Source organism: Ambystoma mexicanum, chromosome 8 (genome assembly GCF_040938575.1).
Source record: "Ambystoma mexicanum isolate Mex_15411 chromosome 8, UKY_AmexF1_1, whole genome shotgun sequence".
NCBI classification, from domain to species: domain Eukaryota; kingdom Metazoa; phylum Chordata; class Amphibia; order Caudata; family Ambystomatidae; genus Ambystoma; species Ambystoma mexicanum.
This window is the reverse complement of record NC_090929.1, coordinates 1,485,606,941-1,485,631,965: the sequence shown is the minus strand read 5'-3', so window position 1 is coordinate 1,485,631,965 and position 25,025 is coordinate 1,485,606,941. Positions and strand designations below refer to the sequence as shown.

Below are 25,025 nucleotides of genomic sequence, written 5' to 3'. Positions count from 1 at the left end.
CCTGAACGTCAAAATTAAACAATACCTTTGAACGTTACAAGATCATGAGCAATTAGCATTCCTTGATAAGGTTTAGATTTAAAACAAATGCACATTTTTCTGTTTTCACAAACAATTTCGCACATGCAGCCAGGGGTGTTGCTAGGTCTGGAAAAGATCTGGGGCTACGCTGATGTCGGTACTGTTGGGACTCGGGGCTAGCTAGCCTTTTGGTTGTAGCCCCTGAGATTCTATCCAGGGCTACAAACAAAAGATCCAGGGTTATAGCCTCCTAAACCGCCCCATAGCAACGCCTCTGCACGCAGCACTTTGTATAATTTCCCTGCACATTTGAAAATGCTAGCAGTTTTGAAAGCACAACAGACTTCGGATAATGTGTTGGATTGTTAGAACCCTTCTTCCTTCTTCACCCCAAAGCAATACAAAATATTTCTTCTATCAGGGTCACTTTCTCACTCTCAGGATAGAGTGTGTATTTTTCAATTTGGAATTACACCTGGTTTCATTTAGCAAAACACTTCTCTACCCAGCACTAAAAACCCAGCCTTCAGTTACTTTCAGCCCCCCTTTGCTTAAAGTCCCAGTCTGGGGAGTGGCAACAGTTAGGAATTCCGTTTTCAGACAAGGAGACCCCTTCCCTTGAGGGAGTTTTGGGGTTTGCAAGGGACTAGGAATACTCAATTATTTTAAATTAAACTAACTTGAATTAGCACTATGAAAGAGGGCCGATGTTTTGAACTCCCTCGAGCTCCCACCTGTATTCAATATCTATATGGGAGTTAATTAAATTATTATTCAGTGACATATGCTTAGGGTCTACCCAGTTTGCCCCCACACACTAATCAAGGGAAAGGTATTAGATTAGACAAATCCCCAACAGACTTGGTTCTGTCGGACAGACTACTTACATTGAAGTCTCAGGGTTTGGCACTCTGGGAAAGTGATAGGACAAGGACATCAGAATCCACCATCAGACAGAGATATTTTCCAGGCTCAATCCCTCTATTCAGCCTCTGTCCCCTTTCCTGGTGTGGGTTACAGCCAGTGCCAGCATTTCCCAATTGCTGTCTCCCAGGCACAGTTACCCCTGCAGCAACTTTCTATCAATCCACCTGGATGGTATCGGGCAACTTCCTCCCAGATGATTTTTAGACAGTCCGCCCCTTTCCCATTGTGCAAGGCCTTTTTACCCTCTAAACCACACCTCAGAAATATTAAAATCAGGAGGTGTTAACTTATTAGCCCTGCATTCTCACTGGAACCCTACGGTTTACTCCTCCCCAAGGCCCAACCCCTCTCTGTTGCTCGGCCCAGTGGAGTTATGAAGTTGAATTGATGGGAAGGATGAACCAATCCACTGGAGTCTTCATTGTACACTTTTACATTTTTCACCTAAAATGTCCATACAAGGCAACTTTCTTAATTTTTCAAATAAACCTAACAATATATATATGGTGCAATTATTATTTTTTTAATATAAAAATGATAACTTATCAACCTGACATTTTCGATGCCGATTCTAATTTAATAAGCCACCAGTTCCCCAACCTTCAGCTAGATAACATTTTCTGGGGAGCTAGAAACATATTTTACGTTGTAGCAGGGTTTCTTAAAATCATTTTTTTATACAAATTGAATCACCTTAATGAGCTCGTAACAACTTTTAAAATGACACCAGAATGGCTTCTGTAGTCCTTGGGGTTACTGAGAAAATCCCTTAAGTATGATTGTATATCGAACCCTATGGCAATTAATACAATATATATTATTCCATTCAATACAAAGCTGGTTTAGTTTCTTGTGAACATTGACTCTGTGCATCTGCTGTCTGTTGACTTTAGCTTGCAATTACGTCATTAATCAGTCCTGCAAGTCAGAGTCTGTAGGAGCTGTCCTTATCTTCCAGGCCACATGGCTCACCTTTGCCCTCTCAACATCACAGGGCAGTTCTGTAATTTGTAATTCCCATCCTAGGCCACACTCCATTTTGAATTTAAAATAATGCATTTTTAAGAGTTCAAGCCATCCAGGACTGGTTCTACTGTTGATCCAGTCACATAGCAACCCCACCATAAATTCCTTCTGGGTTACTGCTATGGCCTCAAAGAGATTTGACTTACAGATAGCCAAGTAGATCTGCTAGTTCCTGATGCAGGCAGAGTGACAATGGGCCTCATTACAAATGGGTTACTGCCGGACTCGTAATTAGGCCCAATGTCTCATGGGCTAAGCCAGCCTATCCAGGTACAGAAAAAATGCACTGTAAATGTTACATTTAAACGACACATGGGGCCTTTTTCATGTGGTTGCTGATGTGAAATACTGCCTTTTAAATCTGTTGCATTCACAATGTAATGAAGGGTAGGCCTTTGATTTTTAGCTCTTTGCCATTCACACAACATGGTTATGTGATAGATGAAAATGAAAGCCTGCCTTCCTTCTAGTTTGGCAGTCACAATGTGCCTTTCCAGTTCCTTCTGCAGCCTGGTTTTATTTTTCCTTGCTTCCACTGCAGAAGTACATACAGTTTGAATTCACTAGCCACATTAGCAGTTTTTAAATTGTTGATGCTGGCTTTTCATTCTGCCAGTGTGCCTGCACTTTACAAGAAGGTTTTTCTGCAGTTTGTGGGGCCTAACATGGCCTTTCAGTTCATTTGATCCCGGGCTGAAAATATCCCACATGGCGGGAATGTATTTGTGTTAATCTCTAATCCCCAATTCCTGCTACAGGGGATATTATTTGGCAGATTGCAACATGTCACTTTTTTCCTTCTTAGGAAGTAGGCTGAAGGCAAAACGAACAATTCCAGCCACAAGTAAAACATAGCAACCTCTGTTGCACACTGATGATGTCATTGCTTCCTTTCCCACCATTGCAACCTCTCTACATGCCGGTGCTGTGAGTTCCTAAGTCTGTGCATTCTCTTCTGTTTCTCACTTCACAGTCTATAACTCTTGCTCCTAGTTTGTGATCACCAGAAGTCTCCAGGGAGTGGGGAAGGAACTGTGACTTGGACATTTAAAGAAGCAATATCATGCATCATATTTTATTAAAAACATTAACGTGATCATGGGTGGAAACTTGAAGAACAGGATTGGACCACGTGTAAATATGCAAATTTTCCCCCAAAATGGACCCTCATATGTCCACGAATCCCTTGAAATTCACTCAAAAAATGAGTTAAGACAGAGTTAAGATGGTCTGATTTATCACAACAAAACCAAGGAAATGTGAACGGTGTGGGAAGTGAGAACAGTCTTAACCCAGAGTCCTGTCTTCCTGTTGCTCAGTGCAGGCGCAAATACATAAGGGAAACCTCAAAAGCATAAGCGGGACCAATAAGTAGCTAAAGTCTAACAGGAGGGGGGTGGTCCACAAAATGAACCAATTGAATACCTAATTTATTGGGCCACACTTTCGAGGAGAAGGGTGGCTGTAGTGGACTGAATCAAAATGAATCTGATAGAAAATGCACCAACATGTACAAATGATAACTTATTTATTTTGTAGACCCATAGAGTAGACGTGATTCAATTACACAAAATAAAATTCCAAATCAAACAGACCAATAACCAACAGACAATGTTCATCACATTTGTTCTCATAGAAGAGAAGACCAGAACATATCAGTAGAAGAGTGTACAGAGAAATGTGTTCCTTCCTGTGCAGCAAATGAGACACAGGATTTGGACATATAGACCACACATAAGCTTATACAAAAGCAATGTCCACAACAAAATTGGTACTGGTCAATGAAACAGAAAACAAAAAAGGAAAAGAAAAATGTGTGCTTGGTCATTATTCTGTTATTAAAAAACTAATTTCATAACAGAAAGGTTCGATGAATCTTATATCCACCGCCTCTGCCTGGACCAATTTGGCAAAGGGGGGTTAAGGGTTAGGAAAAGTATTGTAATAAAAGAACCAAGACTATATAGACCATAACATTTGGATTACATTCTGGCCTAATGACACATCCCAGGTCCACTACAGCCACCCTTCACCTTGACAGTGCGGCCCAATACATTAGGGATTCAATTGGTTTATTTTGGGGACCCCCCCTTCTGTTAGCTCAGCGCAGGAGCACATAAATGCGATCACAGCTGGGATTAATAATGGGACCAAAATGAAATCATGGGAGACATCTACGGGGTGAGGTGGTCCAAGTTAAGATTGTCATCCTGTGACACATCGACCAAATTAACTAGGATTTGCTGTGCAGCATCAGATCATCTTAACTGTCAGAAATTGTACCACAAGGGGTAATAGTGTGCCGCCAGAAGTAGCACATAAATGTAAGTAAGAACTCCAAGATTACCATCCCTCCAAGCGGTAATCTCATCCTGGGAGAGTTTTAATTTACCACCGGAGGTATTTTCACGATTTATAAGTCGTTTTTTCCCTACTTATAAGTCGTGGCTCAGTTAGATGTCATTGTCTGAACGGAAAATGAACAGCAATTGATCCAGAGTTCCTAATTAATGGTATAGCGCTTTATTATAGTGCTTCTTTCTCGAGTCCTCAGTGCTCTATTGCTGCAGCAATGTGTGTTAATGATAATTTAAGTCTCCACAGCTGAGCCAATTAGTGTAGTGCACGAGAAGGCGGTCTGAACTGATGGCAACTCCGTTGCATATCCTTCGGCCCCTTTATTTTATTTTTTTATATAGTTTTTTTTAACATTTATTGTGCATTAGCCAAAAAAGAAAAACATGACTTTTTACACAGATCAAAAGATAAAATAACACCCTCGCCCTCACTCCCCTCCCACTCCACAGTGATCCTCACCTGCCGCCACTGCGGGCAAGTGCTAACGGGGTAAATTATAAACCATTTTGCTATCGTCTCCAAAAGGGTACGATAAAAATGTGCCGACTGCACCGAGATTAATTCGGGAAGGTAATGAGCAAAGCTGTCGCTAGTAATGACTTCTCTGCTGGCAGATCAAAGGCGTTTCCGCACGTGGGAAAGGCCGAGGATTAGGCAAGGTGGCGCGCGGAGCGTTCATTTACCAGAGCTTTCAAGTGCACCCGTGGTGATGACTGACTGGCGGCCATTTCTTTTTTCAGAGCTGAAATTCATAATCAGTCTTGGCCTGAGTGTTGCCTAGACAGTAATTGGCACTTACAGGAAGCTTTATTTTAATGCGTTCGTATTAGTCATGTGTCTTATAGAAATGAAATAATATCACATTTTAATATAGTGCTTCCCGCCATATTACTCACGCTTCATATCACTGTAGTAATAAGTGATCTTATTGCCCGGTTTGGTGAATATCCTTAATGAGGTCACTGCCTTTAATATTTAGGCAATGATAATAGCTGAACCAGCATGTAATGTCCTAAAGCCCAAGTTATAGGCCCTCGCATCCCTCAAACCTTAACGCCCGGATCTGTTGCCATTACTGGACGTTGAACCCTTCTCAGGTGCTAGTAGTGTCGAAAACATAAAATAAAACAAAATGCAGGGAGCAGCTGGGCCTCCTGGAACTTGGCAACCATAGAAGACAAAAGCAGAGCCCTTCTTCTGTTTCAATGACGTGTGGGTGGGGCCAACTGTGAAGCAGAAGCAGAGGTGTGTAGGCGAGACTCAGGGGCCGGAGAAGAGGGTCCTCCTACTGCACCATGAGTGACAAGGTAATGGAAGTGGACAGAGCAGTGACAGATGGGGACGGTAGAAGAAGTGGTATTGCAGCGACGGCAACGGATGATGAAGCTTTCTTGAAATGCAGACTTGCATCAGTTGTCTATCGCATGCGTTGATCAAGCAGATTGGCGGTCGCGCCCTCCGAGAATGCTAATATAGTAATATTAATGATGGGCCCCTAGAGCCATTACTGCCCGATCCAGACCGCCGGCAAGGGTGTTATTGCTTTTAGCACCCCACGTTTTTAATCTGGTGCACTGAAAGCAATCTATTTGCTTGAAGGAACAGGTCACGTGCTAGCAGCGGCCTGTTAATTGAAACGTATACTGACTAAAATGCCTGCCATGGAAATGGAAGGCCGGGTTCCAGACTGAGCCTCTCTTTCATTTCCATGGTTGTGCAGGATGTGGGAGTGGCGGTGGCACCGCCACCATAGGAATCAGGTAAGTGGGTTGGGGTGGGGAGAGGAGTTGAGACTGGAGGAAAGGGGAAGAGGTGAGAAGATGGAGGGGTGGGTCACACACAGCTTTTATCTGACAGCCTGCATACATTTTAGAGAAGTTTGGTATATGGTCGCAGAAAAAGATAGGGGACAGTGAACAAATCCCATGGCGGAAGACCTGTGGCTAAAAAAGTGTGCTACTTTACATACCTCCATTGATGGAATTTAATATGTTTATGGTTGTCGAGAGCCAGGTACTACTGTTGATTATGAATCTTCATTTTCAGAAAATGAAATCAGAGGGGCAATAAGAGGTTTAGCGGGTCTGTTGCCACTCGGCCAGATGGTCTTACATCCACAATTTACAACTACACCACAGTTATATGGGCTTTAATATTGCCAGTCATTTATTACAATATACTTTATAAGATAAAGGGTCTTGAAACCTGTCACTTGTCCTATTTAATTCATATATTTACGAAAAGAAACAAGGAATATTTTCTGAAGTATAGACCTAAAGTTCTGACCGATCTTTCTAGTAAGATTCCTGCCACACCACTCTTGCATCATTTGACAGACTGGACCGTGGATTCGGGCCATTTAAGTAAACTTCAGACTTCAGTAAACACATGGGGACTACAGTCAGTAGTTCAGCATTTCATTGTGTAAATTATCAAGCATTGAGGAAACAAAAAACTCTTTTATGTGGACACTATAGATCTTTACTCAGCCTTTGAAATGGTTAAACATAAGTTATTGTAACAAAAGAAAAATGGATGGAGATTACGGAATTTGATAATAGTATTAATGTCTGACACTTCAATACAGATTAGATTTACAGCAAAGGACAATATTCTGAACTTTTTGTCACTGCTTGAGGTTTGAAACAGAGATGTGTCTTGACCCCCTACTTATTTAATGTACATGGATCAAATATGTTAACATCCATTTGAGCTACTAATAATTTCTTGCGTAGATTAGGTCATCTGAAGATCTCATGGATGTCATTTTCTGGTGACATTTCACTAATGGATTCTACCCTTATTAGCCTCCAATGAAGTGTAGCTGCTTTAGAAAGTATGTCGAGGCAAACCTTTGAAAGATTAACACAGAAAAACCAAAAATAATTATGTGTACTAAGAGAGAGTGTCAAGTACTTCATTTGGTTAGTGAATGGTAAGGAGTTAGAGGAGTTGGTACACATGCTCTATCTAGGTTTCTTTGTAACTTTGTCATTGGATTAAAAGTTATTGATGAAGAAATTAAAGTTAAAGATCATTGCCATAATGGGTCATTTGAAATCATGAAAGCCAACATATTATACATTTTCATTGTTACCTCTGATGTTCTTAAAGAGCAAAAAGGTTCTGCCGATATTACTGTACGGCATAGAGGCATATTTGATAAAGGATTGGCCCGGGTTCAATATCATGGATGGAATCATTTGGAAAACCCCAGACTACCTGTATGGCTGCGATTCAAGTGGTGTTGGATTTAAGAACATTGGAAACGCCGCTAAAATGGAGGGAAATGTGTTTATATTTGAAAATTAAAAATCCCTTACCACAAATGGCTTAGGGATAAATCGTGTTTGGGCATAATTGCAACAAAGAGTGAAAAATGTATTGCTGATTTTGGTCTTGATAAGAAATACACTATGGGAGAGAGTGGTCAAACATAAAGATTATGGAATTAAAGCGTTAAAGCAGTAGCTAGCTTCTATGACAATTTCGCCACGGGAAGCTGCTTTAGGTTCCTTCTCAGTTCCATAAGAAACCCATGGAGTTTATAATCAATACTGATTGTTAAAAACATGTCTTCCGCTTTCCGCTTCAACATCATTGGGTGTAAGTGGCAACCTCTTCTCAGTGGACCCATGCTGCAGTGTCTGTGGTTATTGATGGTGGTATTGGAATGGGGTTTAGTTGAGTTGAGTTTAACCAGGGCCATTTACCCTTCACGATGTTGACCACTGAAAATGTGCCTAATTGAAGTAAAGTACAGTACTGTATTAATCAATTTCTTGATCTCTTGCAGCTCCGCCCATGCAGAAGAATCGCACTGTTCTGAAGGGGGATGACGTCCTCCTGCAGTGTGACCTTAGCTCCAACCTGGCCACGGCCCAGTGGCTGGTAAATGAAACTGGATTGTCAGAAGATTTTGGAGGGCGCTTCAGAGTGGGCATTGACGGGCTTCTTATTACTGACACCCTACCGGAGCACAGTGGTGATTACAGCTGTTACGCTGAAGAAAATTCCCTCCGTTCCTTGGTGGCAGTGTACTCCTTAAATGTTTTATTCGAGCTTCCAAAGGAGAAAGTAGAAGTGGTGGAGCCCACTCTACCAATGATGTTACCGACAGCAGCCCCCCAGGCTTCACATAAGATGGAGTTTGTCTACATTTCCGTTATTACCATCCTTGGTGGCTTGTGCTTCGTCCTAACCATCATTCTCTTGTATGTTTCCTGCCAGAAGAATAGGAGAGGCAAGTACGGCATGGGAAATGCCAGGACCTCGAACGTTGAACTCCAGACTGTCTCATCCAACTTCAAGGAGAAGTCTGCGGATGACCTGAACAACTACAATGACGGGTGCCTACAGATCATACCTGGCGAGGCACCAACAGCATCACCTAACAAAGCCACCCCACCTCCTCCACCACCGCCCCCGCCACTACCATCGGAATTCACCAACGGAATGCCCACCTTGCCCAGCATGCTTCGGAAAATGAACGGCAACAGCTACATGCTGCTGCGGCAGAATGAGGAGTCCACCTCGCCGCTGTACAACTCCTTCACCGAGGAGCTCAGCAAGATCTTGGAGAAGAGGAAGCACACGCAGCTGGTGGAGAAGCTGGACGAGAGCTCTGTATAAATAAGCACTGGTGGACAGGACCATGAATGGGCCAAACCATTCCTAACTACCTCATTGAACGAACAACAGCAGTCTCACATTGAGACACACTTGTCCATTGACTTTATATTGTACAGATTTTTTAACGAGCTGTTTATTGAAAATTCCACTAAAAATATTTAAATTTTAATATATTTATATGAAGAAAAAACACTGCAACTGTGAGCTCTTTGTGTTCAGTACACCCCCTCCCACCCCCGCGCTCTGCCTTTCACATCCCGCCCGCCCAAGTGGGCGGCCACCATGGACCATCGATTTTGCTAAGCTCCAAATGTTCCACTGAAAAGTACTGAAAAGTAACTGAACGTAGGGGGGCAGCCGATCCCCGAGTCCAGGAGGAGCTGCACATTTCACATTCTTGTGAGCTTCTGCCAAACACCTAAGGAGGTAAGCAAAAAAACACAAAAACTAATTTAGAAATATATGTACTTGGAAATTTCACTAGAGCACACACCATACCTACTTGGGTGCCTGGAGCACTGTCATGCTGGTTAACTGGTGCAGTTTATCAGTTGCTGGCAAGCAATCTTGAGCAAAGCTAGACTGCGGCAAGTGGTCACTGGTGCATGTGGCTTTGGGTGGTAGGGAGAGCTCCATTTTAGGTTCCGGTCTAAACGAAGTGGAATATTTGCCCCATAGCATTGAGGATATGAATTAGCCCTCATGGTTGATGGATGTTCAGGTAGGTCCAGATGTTGGCTCATAGTCAAATGATTCTGTGCTCACCATGGGAAGAGGGAGCTGATGACAATGGAATTACTTAGGCAATAAGAATGTGGCCAGTGTCGATAAGGGCCGGCCGCCCAAGTTAAGGTTCGACCGAAGCAGGGATGCTTAATGAGGAGGATAGCTCAGGGGCAACGCATTTTTCTTGGAAGCAAGACAATGCAACGCAACACAGGTTTGAATCCCTATCCCGTGCTTCGAAAAAACTTGCTGGCATTAAGTGCGTTATAAAAGAACAATTAGAATTATTATTATAATGACAGCTTAGTGCCGGTTGGTGGTGTTCCAGAAAGGTCCTCCTGTCAGCCAAGTTCTTATCACCATAAGCACCCCAGCACAACGTCAGGTTATCTGATTTTTTTCAACAGAAAAAAATATTCCCATGAAAAGATTCTTGAAAACGAGCATCCATTCATGAAAAGGTTTTTGCCCTAATAATCATGGCCATGATGGTAACAAGTAAAGGGTGCCCTAAAATACGTCCCTTTTCTCTTTCCATGGTGGCAAAGCATGAAGTAACCAGTGACACGGTGGCAGATGTAGGTAAGTGCTGGACATTTTAAAAAAAAGTACATGTTGATTCGGGGGCACTTGAGTAGGAGTACAGTGGGAGGAAGGCCTGCGGAGTTCCCAGCTTGGAACGCAGGCATTATACTTCCAAATCACACCCGTACTCCAAGTATCCTGTTTGGGTAGGATTGCAGAAAAGGTGGATGATGCACGTTTTGTTAATGGAATGTTTCCTTTTAAGTAAAGATTTAATCAGACGTCAACATTACAACTGCACTCAAGGCCTTTTCCATCAGTCTCCGCCGGTCTCAATGTGAGACTGGTCCCCCTTCCTAACAGGGAGACTTGCAACCCCATCAGCCCAGCAGCAACAACAATAGAATTCGGAGGTCCAGCAGCAACTTCAAAGATGGCCGCCACCCTGCCCCGGTGAACACCAGGCTCCCAGGCTGCCCTGGTCCTGCAAATCCATGATTGGCTGGTGTCCACCATGATTGGCTGGTTTCCCCATTTGAAGGAACTAACCCCATGCGCCGGCAGTTGAAGCCGGCTCCCACTGAAGGCCTACACTCAAGGCCTTTCCCATCAGTCTCTGCCAGCCTCAATGTGAGGCAGGTCCCCCTTCCTCACAGGGAGATATGCAACCCCATCAGCCCAGCAGCAACAACAACAGAATTCGGAGGTCCAGCAGCAACTTCAGAGATGGGCGCCACCCTGCCTCTGTGCACACCAGGCTCCCAGCCTGCCCTGGGCCTGCAGAACCATGATTGGCTAGTGTCCCCATTTCAAGGAGCCAATCCCCTGCGCCGGCAGGTGAAGCCGGCCCCCATTCAAAGCCTACACTCAAGGCCTTTTCCATCAGTGTCTGCCGGTCTCAATGTGAGACAGGTCATCCGTCATAACAGAGGGAGACCTGCAACCCCATCAGTCCAGCAGCAACAACAACAGAATTCAGAGGTCGAGGATCAACTTCAAAGATGGCCACCGCCGTGGCTCGGTGCACACCAGGCTACCAGGCTGCCCTGGGCCAGCACCACCATGATTGGCTGGTGTCCCCATTTGAAGGAGCCAACCCCATGCGCCGGCAGGTGAAGCCGGCTCCCACTGAAGCACTTTTCTATCAGTCTCCGCCGGTCTCAATGTGAGACAGGTCTCCATTGCTAACAGGGGGACCTGCAACACCATCAGCCAAGCAGCAACAACAGAATTCAGAAGTCCAGAAGCAACTTCAAAGATGGGCGCTGCTGTGCTTCTATGCACACCAGGCTTCCAGGCTGCCCTGGGCCTGCAGCACCATGATTGGCTGGTGTCCCCATTTTAAGGAGCCAACCCCCTGCGCTGGCAGGTGAAGCCGGCCCCCACTGAAGGCCTACACTCACGGCCTTTTCCGTCAGTCTCCTCCGGTCTCAGCCGCGTTGACCTCAAAGTTAGACATGCTTCGCCACAGGTACTGTCCACCCCTAACATTGAACACTGGGCATAGACCCAAATTGACTATAATACCTGTCTAATGTATGTGCTACATACGATTGATGTCTCAGATGTAATTGATGTTCCAACACTGCCTAACTTTAGTAACTGTACTGTGCAAAAATGCAAGCCAGAGATTCCTGATTGTCTTATTCAATTTAGGAATTCATTGACTTCGTGTAGTAATGCACACTCGAATGCTACGAGTACATCTCCTAATGTATCCATGCTATCTCCAGCTATCACTTGTAATCCTAACGTTACAGACATCTCACCAAAGATAATCACAGATGTATCATCCAGTACACCACACGTAGATGTATTCTGTCATTTAGCCATTCCCCTGCCTCCCCCCTTGCTCCTCCTGAAATCTGTGCTGCTTTGTGACCTCAGCTCTGTTGCCACCACAACAAACGCAGGAGTGAGCATGCACGCAGCATTTGCTAACAAAGCTGCGTGGCCGGGACGCTGCTGCAAGGCCTCTCCAACACACACCCCTAGTTCGAGCAATAAGACTGCCCGCAGTGACCAGCACCCACACCCCACGCACCTGTACAGCCTCCCGATCCTCGGCCAGAAATACGATCAACATTACGCGAGCCCGGACTACTACACTACAATCCCCAGGATACTCTGCGATCGCTCATGCCGAGTCAAGAAATGTCTTGCCAATATGAAACGCATTTATTGTAATATCGATGTTACTGTATCCCCTTCCATCCGTACAGAATGCAAAACTATGACCCCCCCTCTCACCCACTAGCAGATGCCTCAAATCCTCATTAGGAGCGGTTGCCGATTCCAGTAAATCTCTGCGACACATTTACCTGCCTGTCACGTATTCCTCTCACAATGCTGATGCACACGTCACGTATTCCTCTCACAATGCTGATGCACACGTCACGTATTCCTCTCACAATGCTGATGCACACGTCACGTATTCCTCTCACAATGCTGATGCACATGTCCTTTGTAGTCAAACCTTAGAGTATGAAACTAACAACATTTGCAAATATATTCCCGTTTATACAGAAAGGGCCACACAGGTGTGCCTGCATTGCTACTCTTTCATTCCATTGCCCCACCCAAGCAGCTTTCTCACACCTGCCTCGAGCTCTGCCGAATCCGCTCGTCATGCAAAGGCCACCAAAGGAACTCCCAGTGTTCAGCTCACTATGGAAACCTTGGTGATACCCCGATGCTATTCCCGTGATAGCTCTGAGATCCCATGCACCTCAACAAAAATAGCAATCTCTGCCCTATTGCGCACCCTTAAACATGGTCAGACCCACCATGCCAACTTGCTGTCCCCCAACATACACAACGTGCAGGCACCAGACCCACTCCTATGCCACATGACGTATCCTTCCCCTCCCAACCACTACACTCCATAAGCTCCCTCACGCCTGCGCAAGAGAGACCCGGGCCTCAAACGGCCATCAGATCCACTTCTTCAAACAACCGCTCGACTACAGCTACTACAGGACAGCCTTTAACGAAACACTTGCAATTCTCAGCCTTGCCCCCAGCGTGCAACATATTTCCAAGATGCAGTGCTGCACACATGCAGCACTCTCATTGGGTCACCAACCTCAGACATAAACAAGCACCCAACTGAACCGACCTAACATTTTGCTTGCATGCACCCCAGGAGCATCCCAACCCACATGGTTGCATAGCCTGTTGCCCCCCCCCTGCCAGCAGATTAGCACTCAGAAACATAAGTATACACCCTTAGATAGGATGCTACCCACCACCATAAGCTTAAATGAAAGGAACGCAAAATTCAGGAAGCGCACCAGCTCACCCATTAATGACCTGCCAGCAGATTACCCGAACAACATTAGCACAAACACGGATACCTCAACAGCCTCATATGAGCCCAACCCTGGCCTAACCAGTATAGTAAGGCCTGTCCCCAGGCCCCAGTACCAATACGCCCCATCTGAGGCAAATTCTCTGCCAGCTCCACTACCTCACAGGAACTCCTTACACCCTGCGTAGGCCCAGCCTGCCCATACAGACTCTGCTGCAAAGTCTCCAAATCCCCCCTCCAAGAATCTAAACACAATTGGCCCAAGAAGCCCAAAAGCCCCCTCCTGACACTCCCTAACTCTTCCACTAGCCCCCCTCACCTAGACTACCTACTCCCCCTCCCCTCCAAACACCTTTGCCTGTGCATTGATTAAAACACGCTCCATCTGCGCTCATGCTCCTGAGCGTTAGAGCTCTTTTGGTAGCACACATGCAATGGATGGGATGCAGATTAACTCTGACACCAAATAATCGAATCAACTCAGGAAGATGGAAAAGTGTTTTTCTGTTTTAATATTGATTGTCTAAAACAGGGAGTTGCAACGGACATCACACACGCGTTCTCGAAGCATTTCATAACAAATTACACTTTTATAGCAAAAATGTGTCAAATGTGATGTCATACTACGTGGCAAACTAAAAAAACCTAAGAGGGTTTATGATACGCTCAAGGGGAACATCTAAGTATACTTTCTATAAAAGGGTTGGGTTGTGATTGGACATCTACTGTCAGGTGGACCACTCATTCCCACCTCTAGTGCAAGTCATTCTTCATCATTATTAAGTACACGGTATATGATTGGCTCTCAAACTATAAGGCCCTTTATTAAAAGGCCCTCTACAATTGGCTAGCATGCCATTCTGGAACATTCGGCTCACTAGCAGCACATAAGCTCATATCCCAGGTGCCAGGAGGTGGACTTAACTTTACCTCCCCACCCAATTAGCCCAACGTCTCTCATCACCTATGCCTTCTGCCATGAAGAGTGTCTTTGAACTTGAACTTGCAGTGTATTCTCATCTCTGGGAATAGAAGGAAATGTGAGCACATGCTATCATAGTTCTGGAATCGCATGCCCAACTCGATTTCCCTCCTTGGCTCACGTGACAGGAGACCACAATTCAGCCCATCTTGCAGCATTTAATTGTCTGGGATGAATAAAACTTGGCACTTGTGGTGTTCTTTCTCTACACCTTAACAAGGGATGATTCAGCATCTTACGGTTACTGCCTTCAAGAATAGATAACCTGTCTAGGCTGCTTCATCCTTGACACCAGCCAGACGGCACTTCCACAATCTAAGCTAATTCTTTTCTGTGACACAGCTTTCAATCTTTCTCTCCATGGGTTGAACTTACTGTACGTGTGACACCAATGTCCAGCTTCTATACAATGGCGCCTCCGCCTGCAGTCTATTCACTACATATAGCCAGCTTCTATGATCACTTAGTCTACTTGCGTTGCTACATCTGTACAGTTATTAAACGATCTACATTTTCTGCAGTGCTCTTCACACATGCAATCTTCTTTTTGCATATGAACGTTCACTCCATTCTTTATTTCGTCATCTGATTCTATAAGGTCCATACAACTTCTTCAGCCTATCTTCTCAGTGCAACATGCTCATCTCTTGTGACGTCACCAGCTCCTCTTTCTCTCATTTTCATATCCCCCTCGTGTAGCTCCTCCATTAGATTGTCTTCTCTTCGGGAATACATTTGATATGGCTTTCCCAATGGGTACCTTTTCTTGAATATTCGCAGCGGAATGGTCACAACTGCTGGTGTCCAGCATGGCACGATTTCCGGCTCCTGCATTGTTTTGTTTATTTGATAATGCGCACAAAACCCAGGGGTAGCCGGGCGCAGCAGTCATAAGAATACTTGAGCTTAGGTTGCATACATGGAGTACATACAGGGAATGCAGTACATGAAGAAATTACAGAGCCGGTATACAGAATGCATTAGATACAGGATAAGTGAAGTACAGGTTACTAGTTTAGTATAGTCTAATGTCAGGTAACAGAGGTAGCAGGCGGTTAAAAATTCTAATAGGTCCTGGCCTAGCGCAATTGTAGGTCATCATTGGTCCAAAGCCAACTTTTCACTTTGCATCTAAATCTGGTGTAGGGTAGGTTGGCTCTCAGTGCGGTGGGCAGTGCATTCCAGGCGTGAGCAGCTCTAACCGGGAAGCTTGCCCCACCCGCTTTGGATAGTCTGAATCTGGGTGTTTCAAGCAGAAAGTGGTTAGAAGCTCTAGTGTGTTGAGTGGAGGATTTTCTTGTCAGTCTGGCCGAGATATATGGGGCGCATTGTTATTCAGGCCTTTGTGGGTGAGGGATAGTGTCTTAAGAAGAACTCTATCACTGATTTTTAACCAATGCTGGCCTTTTCTGATGTTAGAAATGTGGGCTCTACGGGGTATTTCCAGAGCTGCTCTAGGAGCGTTGTTCTGAAGTATTTGCATTTTGTTTATGACAGTTTTGCTAGCACCTGCATAGAGGGCGTTACAATAGTCCAGTTTCGACATTACTAAGGCATTGGCTAGGGTGATGCAATTAGATTTGGAAAGGTAGGGTCTGCAGGCCCTGATTAATTTGCAGGTGTAAGCTGTGGAGGACGCTAAGGAATTAACTTGTTTTTTAAGAGATGGCGTGGAGTCGAGGTAGAAACCTAGTGTTTTTACCTCCATTGCCACTTTGATTATGTTGCCATCAATGTTGAAGGCACGGTAGTTTGGGCTAAGTTTTCTGAGGTTGGAGTCGGAACCCAGGATCAGTATCTCAGTTTTGTCATCATTCAGGCAGATGCCGTGGGAGGCCATCCATGCCTGAATGATGAGGTAGATCTTGTTTACTAGAGTTGTGTCTTCGACAAAGTTGCCAGATAGTGGTATGAGGATCTGCGTATCGTCCGCATAGTTGGTATAAATTACCCCTAGTCTGTCCCATTTGTCAAAGAGTGGCTTAGTGAAGATATTGTACATGGTAGGTGAGACACATGAACCTTGTGGGATGCCACAGGTGATATGTATTGGGTCCGCTGAGGCTAAAGGGGAGAACACTCTCATCGTACGGTTGGCTAGGAAGGATTGTACCCAGGCTACAGCTTCACTTGAGAAATAGGCGGCAGACGCTAGGTGGTTGCATAACACTGCGTGGTCCACGAGGTCAAAGGCCGCTGATAAATCAAGGAGGAGGAGCATAGCTGTTTTACCTTTATCCTTCAGCTCGTCAATTTGTGTTTTCAGATCGATAAGGGCTGTTTCAGTGCCATGTAATGGTCTGAAACCAGATTGGCGAGATCCTAGTGGTTGGTTCGTCTCCAGATAGTTTTGGATCTGGAGGTAGGCTACTCTATCGATGATTTTGAGGAGGAATGGGACTGTGGTTATTGGCCTATAGTTGGTAGGGATGGCTGGGTCGAGGGTCTGTTTTTTAAGGAGGGGTAGTACCCAGGATTCTTTAAGGTTAGATGGTACAGTGCTAGATTTAAATGAAGCATTAATTAGTTTAGAGATGAAGGGTGCTACATCTCGTGCTGCGTCCTTAATGACTTGTGCAGGGCAGTTGTCACCTTGGCAGTTAGAAGGCTTTAGTGATAGGATCACCTTTTCAGTTTCTAGGATGGCTATGTTAGTAAAACTGAAAGGTTGGCAATTGTGTTGGGTGGCTGTTCTGTGTGAATTAGTCGAGTGGATGGTGTGGGCTCTAGTAGGGCTCAAGGATGCTTTCTTCTTTGCAATTTTAGTTTGCAAGGTTGCAATTTTGTTAGCTAGGGCATTGTGGATGCTAGTGCACCACTGTTTATCTTTGGGGACGTTGTCTACGGGAGCAATAGGGTTTTATAGGTAGTGGGGGGCCAGGATTTCCTGCAGAGGCATGTGGCTGCTCCTCTACACTCCCGACACCCAGTACCTCTTACAAGTTAACAATTTAGACCTACTAGCCTTATCTGAAACCTGGCTACGTGAAGCAGCCGGTCCCATCATTTCTCTTGCCATTCCCATTGGTTACTCCATCCTACGAGTCGACCGTCAAGACGGCCTAGGAGGTGGAGTTGCTTTCCTCCACAAATCCACCTTCCCCATCAGGGCTTCCCCTCTGCAGCAGCTAACTGGTTATGAAATCCTACTGCTCAAGCAGGAATCCTCCCCCCAGACCACCACCAATTTACTTCTCCTCTACCACCAACCTTCCCACACTGGCAATCCAGAAACCGACATCTCCCTCCTCATCACTACGCTCCTCAAGCTCAATCCTCTTAGGAGATTTCAATCTAGGCTACAAAGACCCCTCTGACCACAAGGCCTCTGCCCTTGCAGCCACCCTTGAAGAGATGAACTTCAGTCAACTGGTCCTCTCACCTACCCACGAAGAAGGCAGAACACTTGACTGGATACTCCCTTGCAACACTCCCCTTCAAGTATCCTCCATTCTCCCCCTTCCTTGGTCAGGTCATTCCTTGATCCTATTCTCCTTTACCTCTACCACCAAAAACACTCCCATCGGTGAACAACCCCTTCGCATCAGTGCCAGACACACCTGTAAACTCACAGTCGAGCTTCTAACTCCCCCATCCTAGCCTCAATAAAATCAGCCCTAGACAATTCCACCCCAAAGTCTTACTAGCACCGTACAACTCTGCACTGCTCACTGCACTTGACGAACATGCCCCCTTCAAAACCACCTCCAAAAATAAAGGAACCTACAAAACTGGTACACTGATGACCTAGCCTCTCTCCGGAAAAGAAACATGCTCTTGAACATCTCTGGAGGAAGAACCTTACCTCCAATAACAAAACAGCCTTCCATTGCTCAGCTGACACTTACAAAACAGCTATCATTGCTACCAAAGCCAACATCTTCAACACCAGAATCTCTGACGCAAGCTCAAATACCAAAATTCTTAGAGAGCTCGAAACCTCGGCCCCACATCCGATAATGTCTCTAAAAAACAAAACATGATGCACACTCATCCAATCTTCCCTGGACACCAAAACACGGAAATTAAGGGAGAAAGCTATTCTCAAAATATACCTACTTCCACCCTTGCCAACTACACCCCTGGTCATCACCTCCATGACCGCAGCCCATCCTCCTCACTTCCAATTCTCTGCCATTTCCCCCCCTGAAGTCCTCACAATCATCCAGCACCTGAAAGCATTAAATTGTTTTGGCGACACATGCCCAGCTCATTTTGTCAAAATGTGTACAGAACCCTTGGCTCCTACCATAGCCAACTTCATTAATGCATCATTTAAATCCAACTGAATTCCTACTGCCATCAAAGAAGCATGGGTCACGCCCCTCCTGAAGAAGCCCACCTTAGATCCCACCATCCCCACTAACTACCGCCCTGTCACCACAGTACCTTATCTCCCCAAAATCCTGGACTGCACTGCCTACACACAACTTCAGTTACACCTTGAAAACCACAATCTGCTAGGTACCTTCCAATCAGGCTTTAGATTCAAACACAGTATGGAATTTGCCCTCCTCGACGTCAAGATCCAGCTTGACCACGTTAGGGATAATGGCAAACTTGCAAGCCTCCTCCCACTAGACCTCTCTCCAGTCTTCGACCTGGTAGATCAAGAAATCCTCTGCAAACACCTCACCACAACTTTCCACATCGCCCCAGACTCCACCTCATGGATCCAACCCTTCCTATCTGGCCGATCCCCTAAGATCTTTGCGGGCCCGAATCAGCGGACCCCATACCTATTTCCTAGGGTGTCCTCCAAGTCTCCTGTCTCTCCCCTACCCTGTATAACATGTATACCAAACCCCTCTTCAACCACAGAGACAGCCTCCACATACCCTACACCAATTTCGCCGATGATTCGCAAGTCCTCCTCAAAATCACCAGAAACCACAAACTAGACTCCACCAACATTAACCGCGTCTTCAGTATCATACAGACATGGATGGCCACTCATCATCTCTGCCTGAATGACGAAAAACAGAGCTCCTTATCGTGGGATCCCCACACCACCTCATACACCTCAGTCCTGCCTTCACTTCCTTCTGCATCCACGGCAGCACCATCCCGGTCTCTGCCCATGTCAAAACACTAGGCGGTTACCTGGACGCTGAACTCAACATACAAATACATGTCAAAGCAATCACTTCCTCTGGAGCCTATTATGCCAAACTCCTAAACCTCTCCAGAAGATTCCTTACTCGTAACAACTGCCTCGACCCTAGCTAGAGCCATCATAGGCAGCAAACTGGACTAATGCAATACCATTCTAGCAGGGACTCCAACCAAAAACCTCAACAAACTCCAATTGCTTCAAAATAACGCTCTGAGCTGTTTGGGGCATGAAATGCTCCGGTCACATCTCACAAATCAGACGGGATGCTCATTGGCTCCCCATCTAAGCTCGTATCGACTTTAAACTCCATACTGTCACATAACGCTGCCTACACAACACTGCCCCCCCACCTCATGGACCGTATTACCAAGAAACACAACTCACGCAATCTCTATTCTTCTATCACATCTGCCTTGCACATACCTAGATTTGCCATAAAGATAGATGGGTACTCCTGCTTCACCACCATCGCTCCCACACTCTGGAACGCCCTCCCTTACCATATCCAAAATGAAACCACTTACCCACTCTTCCAAAAGCAAGTAAAAACCTCACTGTTTAACAAATATGTGTAACTCTTAGAGCCCACTGTCCACGTTTGATCATTACTATGTATGCTGAAATGTAACCCGACTGTTTCTAACCAACCTGTAAGGCGCTATGTGCTGCCTTCTTCACGCCGTGATACCACTGGGTCTGGGCGCTACCAACAAATACAATAAATAAATAAACATTATTTTCTTCTAACTCGGTCAGTTAATATCCAGAGCGCTTTCCTCTGACTGTAGAGTTTAGGAAACCTTTCTTATTCAAGAGTCATTTCCTCTGTGAAAAGCAAGTCATACCTTTCTGTTGTGTCAAAGTTTCATCTAATTTGCACTCTGACATTATGAGTTTATATTTTCTGCTCAAATCTCTAGTTTGCATATATGCGATTCACTTTGCATCCATCCTATGAAAGGCCCCTGACTGAGAGAGATGCTTTAAGATTTCTCTTTCGGATCCATTGACTGCCTGATCAGTCAAAGCCAAAATGGAATGGAGTTATAAAATAAATGAGTGTAGTCCCCATAAAAAATAATTGAGCCCTTGCATCAAAACAACATATTTGACTGTGATGAATGCATTGCAGAAATGAGCCTTGGTTTGTACTCGGAGATGTTCCAGCCCGAAAAACCCTGGATGGCTTTCTAATTAAAATGGCCTGCATCAGATAATTCTGACCCCTGCCTGCTCACCACTTCGTAGTCATGTAGACCCTCATCTAGAACAACTTTGTATACCTCCCACCAGGCTGCAGGCGCATGGTCTTTAACCAAGTTCCAAGCAGGTCATTCATGGCAGGTCATCTGCCATGTACAAAAGAATACATTCACACATGTAGACAACTGGTTTTTGGCTGTGTGGTGCTGCTTGATTTCGCTAAATCGGGGCAATCTTTGGCTCTCCAGATGTTGAAATCGGGGCAATCTTTGGCTCTCCAGATGTTGAAATCGGGGCAATCTTTGGCTCTCCAGATGTTGAAATCGGGGCAATCTTTGGCTCTCCAGATATTTTGGACTACGCCTCCTATGATATCTTACCATTGGCTATACTGGCTTGGGCTGATGGGAGTTGTAGACAACGAAAACAAAGGGTCCTACACAGTTTTAAGAGGCACATTTTTTTAAACATTATTTAATTGAGTGTACATGAGAATTGAAACCCATGTATGAAACAAATGGAATGTATTAGTAATAGATTTGAAAAAACACAGATAATTGATATTGTCACGACAAGACATAATTCACAAACGACATAATCACATCATATCAAAGTGCAATGCAATACTCCCTTTGTGTAAACTGGTCACACACTCAACCCAATCGTTCCAACACACAATCATAGCACTCTCACTCGTACCTAAACATATAACACAGGACAGATGATTCATCCTGCGCTTGTCACGGTAGAACTCTGTTTGTTGATTTGTTAGCTTCAAATGGCCAGCTGTATCTATTTACATTTGCTTTGGCCATATATTGACGATTGGAAGTCAAATTACAACAGCGTAACTGTTTTTCTGTCAAGCCGAGTTTCGGCTATTGGGTCCCTTCTTCCTACACGACCCAGCCTTCTTCAGAACAGAGATTTTATGAAACCACAAGGGAGAACATCTTGTCATCTACAAATCACAACAGGGAAAAGAAAAAAGGAAATCTGAATATTTCCCATGAATTTCACACAGTACATTGCTTTGTACATGCTCCCACAAGGAACACCAAATTCTAACCTGGTTTAGAGTTCAAATTTGCGACATGTGTCCATTCCATAGGGTCACCTTGGCCAACAGCCCCGCGCCCAATGGTCGGTGCCCTGCTAGAGATTAATCAGTCACACAGAAGCCCAGCTACGCAATGATATGATATGATCGGTTATATATAACACGCTTAATACCCAGAGGTTTCTAAGCACGGACCCAGGGATCGAACCTGTGTGGCTCTGTGTCATCTTGTTTCCAAGTCGAGCACGCTGCCGCTGAGCTATCCTCCTGGGACCATATGTATACACTCGTCCTGCAGCAGCACAAGACCTAGGCCTGACTAATGCTATATTTGTAAACTTACTTTATTGGTATTGTCGTCCGCTCTTCACATGCATTTGAGAAATACCGCTGAGATAAGAGTTAACCCGTGAGCGTCTCTGCTTATAAAAAAAGCCTACACCTGTAGCAGGAAAACACATGGGCTTGGTGGCCATCTTGCCAAACAAGGCTGAGGCATTACTTTCAATCTAATATTAATCATATTGTTCCGACAACAAATAATTCACAAACCACATAATCACATTATATTAAATTGCAAATGCAATACTCCCTACGTGTAAACTGGTCACAGCTCGACCCAATCATTCCAACAGACAATCAAACCACTCTCACTTGTACCTAAACTGTTTTTTAAAAATAAAAAAAACAAATGAGGCATATAACACAGGACTGATGATTTATTCCAATGCCTGTCACAGTAGATCTCAGTGCATGGATTCGTTAGCTTCAAACGACTAGATGTTTCTATTTGCATCTGCTACAGCCATATGTGGATGATTGGAAGTCAAATTACAACAATGTAACCATTTTCATGTCAACTCGATTTTCGGCTATTGGGTCCCTCCTTTCTACCCAACCCAGAATTCTTCATGACAGAGATTTTATGAAACCACAAGGGAGAACATCTAGTCATCTACAAATCATAACGGGGAAAGAAAAAAATAGGTTTAGAGTTCAAAGTTGGACATGCGTCAGTTCCATAGTCTCACCTTGGCCAACAGCCCAGCGCCCAATGGTCGGAGCCCTGCCAGAAGAAAGAGATCAATCAGTCACACAGAAGCCCAGCCACGCTCTGGCGAGCCAAAGGTTACAAACCCCTGGCCTAAATGATCACTTGCCCAGGGGCAGAGTGTTGTGAAAAGGAAGTAGGTTGGCAGGTGTCCAGTTGTTTTGGGCTATGGCTCCCATGATCACTCAACATTGACTATGGTGGCTATGGCTCCCGGTAGTGGTAGTCCAGAACATCTGGAGTGCCAAAGGTTGCAGACCCATGGGCCTCCAGCATGACTGGAGAGCAGTTGTCTCAGGGATATTGGATCATCGGACCATGCGCTAGGATAATACATGTCCTGCCCTCATTGTAGCTCCTTGGTGCCCTTAATATAACGTGGCAAGATTTCCAGGTTTCGGAGGGGCACTTCCAGTTTTTCACAACATGTCAACCTGTCACCACACACTTCTGTAAAACAGTCAAATGCACCAGTCTTGGAATAGGATTTGAAGGAGAGCTTCTCTGACACAGGGTGGGTGCAGGCCAGGCTGCAGCTCCAGAGAAAGCCTCGTGTAGTACAGACAGTTTAAACTGCAACATCAATTCCTGATGCAGAGAGTCAAATGCCTCAAAAGAATGACATTAAATAGGAGATGGAGAACTGATAGACAAGATGGGGAGGCACAGAAATGCAAGAGGAATAAAAGTGAGGATTGGCACAGGGATTCTAAGATATAGAAGTGATAGTTGTACACACATTGCCCAAGGAGCATGCCCATCAGCATTAATGCATCCCAGTGACCTCCACAAAAAGACCCCATCTCTGGGAAAAGCACTAAACGATTCAATATGCTATTGAAATACTTGTAAAAACCATAAAATGACCAAAAAGGATTCCAAGAAACCAACTAATGTCAATGAAAGGAAGACAGTGCTGATATCTCCATCATTTTATGAGGTCACCCATTCTTTTCTGAGATATGTATTTTATGGCTAAGCCTTTGATGTCTTTCTTCTATGTCGATTGTGTTGCCTTTGTGAAAAGTGTCCCGGTTTTTGGTTTGGAAATTCTGGTCGCCCGTCCTTAATAGCCCACTGCCCATTCTACACAGTGGTTCTCCTAGTGTTGGAGGAGTCTATAGTCTGACCTAGACCTGCCTCGCTTGCTCGTGATCATAGCATATTATGCAATAAGGAAGTGGTATCGTTCCGTCGTCCAAGAGTGACTTGCAGAGTCGACATAATGATCGAACTTCACAACTTTCTAAAGTTTTGTTAAAAAAAGAAATCAACATTCATTTTCTCGCTCTGTATATAGTCTGTGATTGCAGAGGTCTGTTGGATGGGTCGTTGCTCATGGCAGCTGTTCACCATTTTGCTTTCCCACAAGGTATTTTGGATGCAGTTCCTGCCTATGAGTTGCTGTGCCACTGATGCCCGTCCATCAGTTGGCGTAACAGTAAATTCCTGTCCATCAATCACTGTGTTACGGAATACCTGCCCACTAGCTAGTGTGCCAGGAATAATTAACAATCCATCAGTGTACCACAGAACGCCAGTTCAAAAAGCTACTGTGCCATAGACTGCCTGTCCACCAGCCTCTTTGTCACAGAATCCCTGTCTATCATCCGACATGCCACTGAACGCTTGCCCACCAATTATGCCGCCAACTATTCCTTATATTTATTTGCTTACCTTAACGATTTGCTATTTCAATCATGAATTGATTTGTTTGTTCAGGAGGCATTTTGTTGTGTTTACTGCCAACTATTTCTTGTACATCCATTATTGTGCCTTCAATGCCTGCCCACCAGCTATTGTGCCACAGAATTACTCATGTGTCATAGAATGTCAGTCAAGCATTACATTGGCACAGGCCGCTTGCTCACCATTCTCTTTGCCAGAATGCCTGTCCATACCCAAGATGCCACTCCATGCTGTTCAGGTAGTGATGCTGCCTTTTCATTCTTTCCCATCTGTTATTGTGCCAAGGAACGCCTGCCCACCTCTCACTGGGCGATAGAATGCTTCCTCTCTATTATCTGAGTTACTGTGTCACAGAATCCTCACCCATTATTCACTGTGAACCCGAGACTCACAAGACAC

The 25,025-nt window shown here is 44.9% G+C and overlaps 1 protein-coding gene across 2 annotated transcripts in view; it reads left to right on the top strand.

Annotated features, from left to right (window-relative positions):
- SEMA4G (semaphorin 4G) overlaps positions 1-25,025 on the top strand; it is a 960,547-nt gene that overhangs the window by 854,688 nt on the left and 80,834 nt on the right. For both annotated transcript variants that reach the window (XM_069611666.1, XM_069611665.1), the window contains exon 15: positions 8,129-9,390. In XM_069611666.1, the coding sequence (XP_069467767.1) occupies positions 8,129-8,964 (836 nt within the window). In that variant the 3' untranslated portion in view covers positions 8,965-9,390. The remainder of the gene's footprint in view (positions 1-8,128; positions 9,391-25,025) is intronic.